Below are 12,893 nucleotides of genomic sequence, written 5' to 3'. Positions count from 1 at the left end.
ACTAGAATGTCAGTTTTTCTGGGAGGTAACCTTGAAATAGAAGAGATGTCCTCTCAAAATTCTGTATTTATCAAACTAAACGTCAATAATTGTTTTAAAACTGTTTTTCAATGTGCAGTATTTTGATTTCCTAAAATAGATCATTGTTTAATTTTTTTGTCCCTAGCAATATCAATGGAAATTTAGGAGTAGAGGAGACTGAAGCAGCACATGTTTGCTTAAATCACTCTGCCTCCTTAGGAGAGATCCTACTCTGGAGATAAGCATGATATAAATGGAAAGTTCAAGGGTAATTAAATCCAGTTTAAATAAAAATGCATGTTGTGTGTCCTGGGAAAATTACCTAATGTCTCTGATCCAATCTACAAAAGAGTAAAACAATAATTATCTAACTAGTTATTGAAGTATGTGATTAGAGAAGTGGGCTTTTTGACCTGAAAATGAGTGCTATAAACTAAAGTTTTATATCCCCCCAAAATTCATATGTTGAAGCCTTAATCCTCAGTGTGATGGTGCTTCAAGTTGGGGCCCTTGGGAAGTAATTAGGTTTAGATGAGATTATGAGGGTGGGTCCCCCATGATGAAATTATCGTAGTTATTAGAAGAGGAAGAGGCCAGAGCTCTTTCTCCTCCATGCAAACCAGGAAGCAGATCCTCACCAATAATTTATTCGGCCCCACCCTAATCGTAGACTTCCTCGTCTCCAGAACTGTGACACAAATAACTGCTGTTTAGCTGCCTACTCCATGGTATTTTGTTATAGCAACCTGAGTTTACTAAAGAGGTAATGTTTGGAAAGAATGATAGATGTAGGATGTTCCTATTCTTGAATTTTATGTTCAAGTGGAAGAAATATGTATGTCGTATTAAATTGGAGAAGTTAATGAGGCTACACTGAAAATGCTCTAAAAAGAACCATGGTATCCCATATTCTACATCACTTACTCAAATGGAAGGAACCTACTCTCTATTAATGATTTTTATTTCACCTTAACTGTTTGTAGGAAATTCTCCACATCTTAAACAGAGTGAACTGCCTTCATTCTTTTCCACAGATAATTCAACTACAGAGTGTTATCGTTTAATTTTTTGGTTTCGGGCTGCGTGCCTTGGAAATAGAACTGGGTTCTTAACGAGATCCAGTGTATTGTAAATAAATAGTTCATGGGTATGTATGCAGTTTAACATGGTGAAACAACATGTTGGCACAGAATAAGATTTCAAAAATAAATATTTGGCAATGATGAATATTATTAGAGAATAGAGTTTCTTTGTTTGGTTGCTTCATTGACTGTTTGCTTTTATACTACAGTGTAATTCAGCTTTTTAAAAAGATGACCAGTCTTAACTGAAATCAGTTTTTCATAAGAACCAAAACTAGTTTGTATTTTATATTAAGCCTTCTACAGCCTAGAGTTGTCATGATAAAGTTAGCACATGGGAAACAAACAAGAAATGTTTTAAAAAATTTAAACTCTAGGAGAGGTAAATTTCCCAAGAATATTACGTGTGATTGAAATATTTCTTATACAAAAATATATATATGCATATGAAAATACATAACAGGACCTGATAATAATGCCTAAATAAAGTCAAGTCTTAGATAGCAATAAAAATCCTGGTATAAATGAATGGGTGCTACATTTGAGCTAATATTATCAGTGAGGGAAAAACTCCTGGTCATGGGGCATGTGATTCAGTAACATGAATGGCAATCATAGATATCATCTTCACACGTATTGCCCTTTCTTTTCTACTTTCATCTATGTGTATGTGGTTCAACTGAATATTAGGGTTACTTTGAAACACTTCCTTCTATAGTTGTTTAGAATGTTAAGTTCTGAAAGTGAAAAAGTATAAACAATTTAGATTATAATTATGAAATTATGCTAAGTATTCCAAGTTATCCAATGCTATGGGTTACCATTTCTTGATAATGAGAAGGTGATGCTGACGAATGATGTGGAGAGATAATACTAACCATTCAACAAGCTGTTCCTACTGTTTAATCAACAACTAAGTTACCAAGAAAGTTCTTGAGAGGACTAGTGGAATGTAATCATTTATCCTGGACATGTGAATCTTAAATATATCATAATAATTAAAAAAAAAACTTTTTCTGGAGAGGGGTGTATGGCTATTATCTCTATTAAACGAGACAAATTAAACAAAACAAAATGTGGAATTTCCTATGGGTTCAATGAGAGGTCAATATTCAGGAAATAATGACAATGGTTTAGGATTAAATCTTGGAAAACATCAGGGGAAGAGCCCAGGTCATAAACCCAGATTAATCATGAAAATCTTTGTAAACATTTGAAGTTGGGCAACTATGCCTACAAATTAATATTGGCTTACTATTTTATTTTCATGTCAACCATTAGGTAACAAAAATAACTTGAACTTGTGGCTCCAGGTTTTACCCTGACCATATTGACAGTGGTAGATTCACATCTTTAGCATTACAGCAACAGTTTCATGTTGTGATTTGAACAAAGACTATGGTGCTCCAAAGAAGCAGAAATAATTCAAGAGAGAATTCGTAGTTTTGTGGTGATTCTCTTAACATATAATTTTACGGAAAAAAATCACTGAGTTCATAGAAATACAGTTTCATGTTCCAGTAATTATAAAAATGGGAACAGTTTATTTCAGGTGGAAACAGCTTTTCTTCAAGGTATTTCTCTTCCTAAGTGTTCCTTTAAAACACATTCTAAATTCAGAAGAGACAATTTGCAGCAGAAATTTTACAGGGTTATTTAGGCTTAGCTACACATACACATGCACAAAAGAAAGAGGAAGGAAAAGAAAAGACCACTGCTTCCATCAGAAAAACAAGCACTTTTTCCCCCTGGTGTCATGTCTTTGGATATGTACCGCCTTGGAGAAATGTATAAATCATTTTTATACATGGAACTGTCTTAGAAAACTAGAGATTTTAGTACAAAGAAATCAATTCACTGAAAGAATGCCCACATGCCATTGTTATGTTACTATATATACACAAGAGGAACTTACAAAGAACCCCTGCTTTACAGTTACTGATGTACACTAGCATAGTGGGCTTACACCTTCTCCAGGCCTGAGTTACACTTAGTATTACAAATAATATTATAACAATGCTGAAAATACTGATACAAAACAGCTTTAAGATGATATTTCCAAAAAATACCCTTCCTTTTAAAATCGAAATGTTTAATCCAGGTTTTCTTTTGAATGATTCAGCTTTAAAAAAGATTTTTCAAGAAAATACTAGTGTTTAAAACATCTCTTAAAATGTCTATTAAATGACAGATCTTCTTTAAATAGATTATTTTTATAAAGTATAATTCAAAAGTCTATCTTCCAGGAAAACAAAACTATCAACTCCAAAAGTCCAAATCAAAAACATTATTTGTGATACATAGTTCTTCCATATCCTGGGAAAAAATCCTTGATTATTTTATCATGCTTATTTATTTACAGATTTAAAATACTCTAGCAACAGACACCAACATTTAGGACAAATCAAGCTGAATTCCACAATTAATAATCATCATTTTTCTATTTTCCTATCATTTCTTAAATATTGCCCAGCCCAAAGTGTATATCTGCATGAACGTTATAGCTTCCAAAGTATGGTGGGAACTTTAGATAGCAATCTCATTAAGTCAAGCAATTTGCAGTGTGTATTGTTCTCTTTTGGCAGAATTACAAACACGCAAAGAAAGAAAGCATTTGGCAAACGTCTGCCTTGATGCACATGTGTGTTTCTTTGGAAAACTAAAATTATAAGTACAACATATCAACTAGACTCCTTACTTTATCAGTTCCAATCAAAGTCTGCAAATGTATCAAAGTTCAGTAGTTAAAGCTCAGGAGTGGGGTGTCTAATGGCTTTTCCCCAAAGCACAGAGCACAAATACATTTTTATAATAAGAGATGCATTTTGCACATAGCTTTAATTTAAGCAAGGTGTCAGATGCCATGCTAAAACTGCTATCTCAATTTCCCTTTATTCATCTTGCTTGTGCACGCTGACAGATTCTGTCTGTTAGAAAATGCAAGGGAAACAGATCATGCAGTAGGTATGACAGTTTCAATTTGCATGAACTATGGCTAATGTGGATATGCTTAACAGCTCTGATGTGTATAAGAAAACTGCAGCCTTGATTCCTATTAGTCTTTTAAAAATTATGTATTTATGTATTTAATTGTACTCTATGATTCTGCTCTGCTACTAATTAAACATGACGGAATTATCCATAGATCAATTCATATATTGATCTATCTCATGTGCACATAAGTATATAAGACATTATAACATATTTGGGCCTTAATTGTCAATGAGAAATATTTGCCATCAAATGGGTTTTAAATATTCCTGTTAGAAGCTGATTTCTAAGATCAAATTGCCAATGTTCACATTTACTTTACCTTTTGTTCTAAATCTAGATTTCTGCATAGTCAGAATATTATATACTGGCTACTAAAACATCAACTTTCTGTTCCTCCATTCATAAAATTATAGATATGGGTTGATGTACATAAACCAAAACTGGATCTACGTAAAAAAAGAACATTTTAAAAAATAAGGAAAGTAAAGAAAAAGAATAATTTTCTTAGAATGTTTCATCCTTGAAATTTTGAAAAAATGCCATGACAGTGGCTCAAAGAATATAGCATGTCAGTCTTTATGCATCATTTGACAAAATTTGACCAACTTTATCACCTTGTGTTATGTCACGGTACTTCAACATCAATAACAAAAACTAAAAGCAAAATTTTTCAAAGATCAGAGCTGTCATTCTCTATTTGGATAGCAATTACTCTGTCTGAAATCCTTTGTGAACTAGTATGAACTAAATGTTTAAAGGAAAAAAAGATACAGCCATTTTCCCCTTACTAGCATCACAAGATGAGCTTGAATGTATGTAATAGAGACAGACATATCTCTAGGTTACATGCAAGCAAGCCACATTCTTCAAATAAATATACCACCAAATATAAGACATTAACATTCTTCTTTTTTCCTCCTTCTATTAACTATGTAATTTAAAATTCTTTATAATTCCTTTATCTATTGTTCATCAGGTCTACTTTTATAGTAACGCCATTAACAGTGAACGGATTGCTATTTGACATTATCTTCTGAAACCTTAATGCATATCAGTAAGTGATAGAGGTAAAAAGTCGATCAATTATGGACTATCTAAACGATCATGATGGTCCCATTTATTATACACATATATAGTAGAGTCTTCAAGGCAATGCAACCTAGTTCAATTAACATGCTCAAACTTTCACTCTTGGAGAAAAAAAAAAAACACAAGTCTTTGTTTATTATTAAGAAAAAAAATCCAACAACACAAGTCTTTGTTTATGACTAAAATGTAAGAAAAAGTACATGACAATTTTAATATGAACTATGCACGAGAAACACTAACCATCTTTATCCTACCCAAAGACAGGAATAGGGTGATTTAATTACCCATCCTGCTGGCCTAGGGTCTGCAGCTCAGTGCTGTGTAAATTGTGGTGGAGAAACACATTCTTCCTGCTGTACATGTGTAAAGAGATTGGCCCTCTGGGTGGCTGTCCAAACCTGCCTGTGAAGGTCGAATGCTGTCGGGCCATAGCGACTTGGTCCTTTGGTTTCTCTAAGAACGTGGAGAGCCCTTCTGTCTTAGCTGTTGGCTTCAGAGAGCTCTGCCCAACGGTGGCCCGTAAGTTCTGTGTAACCTCTGAAGTGAGGGTTTCATAAGTTCCTCTTGAATGTTTGATAACTTCTGCTAGTTCCTTGTCCTTCAAGAAATTACTTAAACAGAGACTTGGGAGTTGACAGGTCTTGTTTTTGTAAGGGCTTGTCTGGTCCGCTGCCGAATACCTAAAACGGTCCTCGGTGGGAGTATGCATTGCTTTTCTGTCCCTTGTGCTGAGATTTTGGCTCACAATTCGATTTCGATATGTAGCCTATGGTAAGACACAGAAAGAAAAAGATGTCTTTAAAAAAACACTTTCATAACATACATACAATACAGAGTGGTATTTATACATTTGTGTCTGAACCCCTAAATTTTCAATGAGGTTTATAAAATTATCAATACAATTATCCATGGGATTAAATTTTCCAGTGCAATACTATTACAGATAGTGATTAAATGGTTAATTTACTCTAAAAGGCACTTTGATATTTGTTTATCTAATTTACTAAATTTGAATTATATAGCTTCACAGAAAATACAGATTATTTTATTAAGTAAAAGGTGGAAGATATATTTGATCTGAAGAGATACCACGGTATGAAAATACAGATTATTTTAATAAGTGATGAATATAGACATATGAGGCCATTAGTTTTTGTTGGTTTAATATGCTATAGTTATTTAAATATATGACAAGAGAGTTTATAGAATTATCAGTATCATGATTTGTATCACCAAAGTGGTAAGCGAGAAATTAAAGAAACTGAAAACACCCAAGTAACTACAATAACTTAAGAAGACCAATAGAATTTCAATACATGGTTCATTTAGACTTTTGGATGCAATTTGTTAATCAATATCAGGTCCACAAGTCCATGCCCCCTTCTTGCTCATAAAAATTGTATACTCTAGTAATAAAAACAAGGCATAGTTCATTGAATCATGCTGTGAAGAAGCAAAGGTTACAAGCTAGCACCCATACTCCTCCTGAAGAGAGCACTATGTTTGTGTAGAAAAACACATTGAGGTAAAAACTGAGACTGGCTGGCTTAATTGTTCTGCTTGCAAAAATATGAAGGATTTATTGTTGCTACACAGAAGGAGGATAAAAATAAAGAGAAATAGACAAGCGAGAAGAGAGAAGAGCACTATAGACAGCAGCAGGCTCATTTGCTTATTTAGCCATCATCACTTTTTGGTTTGATTAATATTACTTATATGAATATTACTAATTTGGCATAATATCAAACCAAATAAAGCAAAACTTGATTCTCAACTGTGAAACTCATTCTTCCCCAAGGATTTCCCTTCTCAGTAAATGGCACCACATTCAGGCCAATACCTGAAAATTATTCTTTTCTCTCTTTTCTTCATACACCTTAATATCAGGTCCTTGCTATTTACAAAATATAATCTCAAGTCATCCATTTCTCTTCATTTCTACTCTTTCTTCCTGACACAATTGCCTGGCACACATTAACCATTTAATAAATATTTGCTGAATAAAGTTTATTTGAGATAATACATAATATTTATTGCATGTGTATTATATTTCAAACACTCTGCTATTGCTCTTATATATTCACTCTTCACAAGAGCCTTTTGAGGTAGCTTCTTTTATTTCCATTATACAGATTGGAAGATTGTAGCACAGAGTTTGATTTTATCCTAAGCTACTGTAGGACAGGCCGTCTGCTTGATTATCTACCAGTTCCTTCTTCCTCGAGTATTTTCATGGGAATTTTTAAAAACTTCATCACATTTTTCTTAATTACATGCAGAAAAATGGTGTAATATGAGCTAATGCCTCAAAATGATTATTATTGAAATAAATCTCCCTCCTTTTCTTTTCTACCAAACAAAGACCCACCTAGGGCGTACTTATGCTCAGTGATTTCAGAGGGAAGGATTTTGCTACCCAGGCCTTTCCTTTTTATTGTCTTGATGTTTGTGATGTCATCTTTACTTATTTATATTTTTGTGATAAGCTACTTACAGCAGACCCCCCCCCCATGACTTCTAATATGCTGTTTTAACTTTTCCTTAGATTTGGAGTAGACATAGGTACGCTGGTAATTTGGTGTAGAAAGGAAATATTGTAAGACTCACAAGAGATGCCTCAGACTTTTTAGGAGTAAAAGGAATCAACTATTTTGATTCAATTTTTGTCATTTGGGAACTTATCTAGCTCACTTTCTTCTTCTTGGCTCTTGTCCAACACTCTAGGCTATGGACCTATTAGAAATGTGATCTTTTCTTTCTTCTCCATCCCTGTAAACTTACATGTTATTTAATTGTTACCCACCAACCCCCAAATCAACCTTATGCTCAATATCTGTGGCCAAATGTTAGACATATCATGGGTGCTGCTTATGAAATATTGTGGAAAAAATTGGAGGTGAACACAACAGTAATAAGTCCATAATGATAATACCACTGGTTAAGTTTCTTTTTCATTTCTATTTCAACAGATGCTGCCTAGGAAAGTAAAAATTGTAGGTGTAGACTTCATTTCCACTATTTTAAGATTACCTTTGAGGAAATATTCATTGTTTTCTTTATGTGACTATTTTAATTCTCCTGGCATATTACATAAAATTGAATATACAGTTTTAAAAAGACATATTGAAAAAGATCAAATAACTCAGTCACACAGGCAGCCTCAGCACCCCTTCTCTGGTACAATATCTGGTAATTAGGAGGCACGTGGATTTACTATCAAAAGAAGCAAGACAGGGATTCCTACTCTCATTTTTTTAAAGGAAAATACACATTTAAATCAAGCATTTATGTTTATTTGGCATAGTTTGTTTTTGACATGTTAGTTTTTTTGCTCTTGGTTTTTGTTTTTTTTTTTAAGTTCTCTGTGATGTTTACCATTAGCTACAAAGCTCATACTGTACATAAGAGATTGCACTGTGTAGGGGTTAATAGTATGGGTTTGGTCAGATATATATGAATTCATTTATTCTTGTGATAAATATTTATTGGACACACTGAGGACAAGGTGCTACATACATGATGCAAAAGAGTGCTGTTCATATAAGACCCAAATGCTACCTTAAGTCAGCTTCAAGTCAGACACTTTCTAGTTTAGTGAACATGGCAAGTTACATAAGCTTCCTAAGCTGCCAATTTCCTCATCTAAGAAATGAAGTTTTATATTTTTATCCATATCTTCATAAAGGATTATTATAACTATTTAATGATATGCTTGATTATAAAATGCCTAATATACCTGGAATGTAGTCACCTTAATCACAACAACGATAATCATCATCATCACAGTAACTATATAATGTAACTAACAGAGCTTGAAACTACTTTGAGAGGTATTTATTTCATCCTTTAGAAGCTAATCACTTGGAACACTTTTATCTGTATTTTATAAAGCAAAGTCATTTTCTCTAGAAAATTCAAGTAATTTTATATTTATTGTTGTAGTTTGGTTCTACAGACCACAGACTCTGAGACAGATATTTGTAAGAAATGTATTGTGGAGTGTTCTTAGGCTAACAACTATGTAGAATGAAGAAAGCAGAGTCAGGCAGAGTGAGAAATTAAATTCTGTGCAATTACACTAGCTCAACTGATCACACAGTGAAGTCTGAATTTGGGATGGTTCTTAATAGTTGTCTCCAATTCAGGCAAGTGGACAAGAGTCTTATATCCCATCATCCAGTTATTGGACTTGGCAGGCCCTGGGAGGGGCTATGGTATTGGGTGGGTGAGTAGGTTTTTTGGTTTTGCTTTTTTTTTTTTTTTCCCAGCAGGGAAATTCTTGGAGAGAAATTTACTTGAGAGCTATCAGTTGTCAACACTCTCAGCAACAGAAAAAAATAGACTTCAGTCTTGAAAGTGTATTTGTTTGAGGCAGAGAAAGGGAAAAGTAGGAGGCATATCATACCATCCACTACACTAATTATCCTATTGTGTGTTTAATATATTACAGGACAATTTGAGCTAATAGAAATAACACTGAACCTCGAGCCAAAAGACTGTAATGTTGGTTGTGCTACGGTTGAACTGTGTAACATGGAATGAAGAATAAATTAATTATTCTGGGCTTCGGTTTCTAAGTCCATTGAATCAAGTGAATAAAATGTAAGACAATAGAATTTAGATCTTGAAGAAACTCTAACAATCATTTAGTTGCTTTCCAATTCTAAAATTGTAGGTTTAAAATATATATTTTATGCTACATGTTTTGGAATGTGTTTAGAAATACATAGGAAACATCCTCTTGACATAAAATATTAAAATATATTTTGGCATATATATTTGGATCGGGAGGATGGGAATCTAGATAGATAGATAGATAGATAGATAGATAGATAGATAGATAGATAGATAGATAGATAGATAGATTTGGGTATATATTTATATGTATATATACATATATATATACACATTTGGATTTCATTGCCTTGGCCCAGAGGAAAATAATTTCCATATCATGAGGTTAATCGATGTTTATTACTTTGAAGAACTTGAGATCCCTGAAAGTAAAGTTCAATGCATGTGTCTAGCCACATCTTTCTCAAAATCAGAATTAAGCCCTCCTGAAACTCATGTAATTATGTCAGATTCTGCACAATTTAGTTGTCATGCAGCTAGATTATTGCCTATCCGTAGAATTCCTAATGAGGATGAAAGGATGGAAAATCTAGTGATTAATCAGTCAAGTGTGCACATTATAATAAAATCAGTTCATTGTTACCATTTAATTGTCTTCCTCTCATTTCTTTACAATAGCATATAGCCTGTATTTCATCAAATGCAAGAAAATACTAATTTTAAAACACATTATTATTTAATACACCACTAAGAAACAAAAAACCAACAAAACACCTGATGCTGATTTAAAACAAATAAACAAACCACATTCACTTATTTCATCCTGTGTGATCCATTAATAAGTTACACTAGCCTCTCATTGCAATTTATTTTGTGTTCAGTTGCCTTGCTTGGCATTTGACAGTCCTTTCGCATCTTTCTCAATGATTCAGTGTCATCAACACTTAGGTATATTCCCTCTCTAGATTTCATAAAGCATTGGGTTTTTACTTAAGAAAAAAGCATGAAGTTGAAAACAAGACAGTTACAAATATGTATTTCATTAATATTAAAATTATACCTTGTTTTTTTCTTGGCTTTCTGTATACAAAATTATGTTTGTTATGACATCACATACAGTAAGCTTTTCAAAAACATTTTTAGTAACACATGTAGCACCAAAATTGCATATAACTCAATTAAAGAAAGGAAAACATGAAGATATGACACAATTCACACTTGCATGGGCAATTTAAACTCCATTACAACTGCAACCTGGTTAAAAGCCTTGATTGTAAAATGAAATCTGATATTTAGGGATTCTATTACATTAAAAACTTGTCTCTTGGTGAAAAATAGAAGTACAATAATCATGCCAATGTGCAAAGCCCAAATTTGTTAAGGTTGGATGATATGATGATAGAATTCATGGGGGAGGGGAGCAATACTTCAATCACTGATTAATGAGTGTTTAATAATGTTTTATCATTTTTTCTGAAGTCCTTTTCCCTTTTTTGTAAAAATTATTGGCAGTTGCCATGAATGTTATCAGGCAAAATTATTCTGTTATAATTGCTTGCATAGATAAGAACTCTGAATATGATTATTTTCACTGACTTTAAAATATATTTTTCCTGCAAATGTTCTCCACTTAACAAAAAAACAAATATTGCTTTTTTTTTTTTTTTTTTTTTTTTTTTGAGATGGAGTCTCGCTGTGTGGCCCGGGCTGGAGTGCAGTGGCGCGATCTCAGCTCACTGTAAGCTCCGCCTCCCGGGTTCACGCCATTCTCCTGCCTCAGCCTCCCGAGTAGCTGGGACTACAGGCGCCGCCACCTCGCCCGGCTAGTTTTTTTGTATTTTTAGTAGAGATGGGGTTTCACCGTGTTAGCCAGGATGGTCTCGATCTCCTGACCTCGTGATCCGCCCGTCTCGGCCTCCCCAAATATTGCTTTACAACAAGAATTGTTCTTAAAGGAATAGAGAAACTGAAACAATCCCTAATATCCACCTAGGAAAACTGGTATTGCATTTAGAAAAATAATCCAAAAAAATTTGAAAGATTAATGAAAATATCAACTTTATAGTGTGAATTCAATTGAAAGAGTAGATAAATAGTAAATTACGTTAAAGTGAATCAGAATTACTCTTGTTACAGTTCTTGTAGTAAAAGCTAAGTAGTAACTTTTGTATGGGTAATTTACACTGAGAAGTGTGTATTCTGAATAAGCTCATGGTTTCCCGTTAATGAGACCTGCAGGTTAAGTAAGATATACAATGAGAATACTACATATTTTATTCCCGAGAATAGACACTTTTACTTCTACCCATTATGGTACCCAGGTGATATGGTTTGTCTGTGTCCCCAGCCAGATCTCATCTTGAGTTGTAGTTCCCGTAATCCCCACATGTCATGGGAGAGACTCTGTGGCAGTGACCCCCATGCTGCTATTCTCATGAGTGAATGAGTTCTCATGAGATCAGACAGTTTTATAAGAGGTTCCCCCCTTTGCTCAGCAATTCTTCCTGCCATCATATGAAGAAGGACATGTTTGCTTCCCCTTCCACCATAATTGTAAGTTTCCTAAGTCAACTATGTCTTTATTAGCAGCGTGAGAGTGGACTAACACACCAGGTCAAATAGAATATAAGTTTCATAAGGGCAGGGACACTGCTTTCTTGTTCAATGTTGAATACACATGTCCTACAAGCACCTGGCATTTACTAAGAACTCCATTAATATTTACACAGTCTGGAAAATAATCTACTGGACTTTCCTTATTAAAATGGCTTATCGAACAGATCTTTCAGAACCACCAAAGCAATATGACATTATATCTACAGTGTTAGATATCAAAGCAAATGAAAAAAAAAACAAAACATTTCAGTGTATTTTGTCAATACTGTAAAAATTGAATTGAAAGGGAGATATTGTATGGCTGCAATTTTTAATTGCTTCCCCGCCCCGCTGTGTAAATGTAAATGGTGGGTACACACATCTTTGGGTAAAATCCAGAGCTATAAAAATACTCACATTAAAATAAGTTTAACTCAACTCCTTTACCTTCTATATTATGTAAATATTTTAAGTTCTGAAATATAAATGACAATGGTCATAATATTCTCTAATTTATAAAAATAATAAATTTTGGTA

The 12,893-nt window shown here is 33.6% G+C and overlaps 1 protein-coding gene across 6 annotated transcripts in view; it reads right to left on the bottom strand.

Annotated features, from left to right (window-relative positions):
* Positions 1-2,626: 2,626 nt before the first annotated feature.
* CCSER1 (coiled-coil serine rich protein 1) overlaps positions 2,627-12,893 on the bottom strand; it is a 1,446,943-nt gene continuing 1,436,676 nt past the window's right edge. For all 6 annotated transcript variants that reach the window (XM_078002679.1, XM_015138795.3, XM_078002682.1 and 3 more), the window contains one exon: positions 2,627-5,952. In XM_078002679.1, coding sequence (XP_077858805.1) covers positions 5,467-5,952 — 486 coding nt within the window. In that variant the 3' untranslated portion in view covers positions 2,627-5,466. The remainder of the gene's footprint in view (positions 5,953-12,893) is intronic.

The sequence above is a fragment of the Macaca mulatta genome, chromosome 5 (genome assembly GCF_049350105.2).
Source record: "Macaca mulatta isolate MMU2019108-1 chromosome 5, T2T-MMU8v2.0, whole genome shotgun sequence".
Lineage (NCBI taxonomy): Eukaryota > Metazoa > Chordata > Mammalia > Primates > Cercopithecidae > Macaca > Macaca mulatta.
Note: the sequence above shows the minus strand (reverse complement) of the source record. Positions and strands in the feature narration are given on the sequence as shown.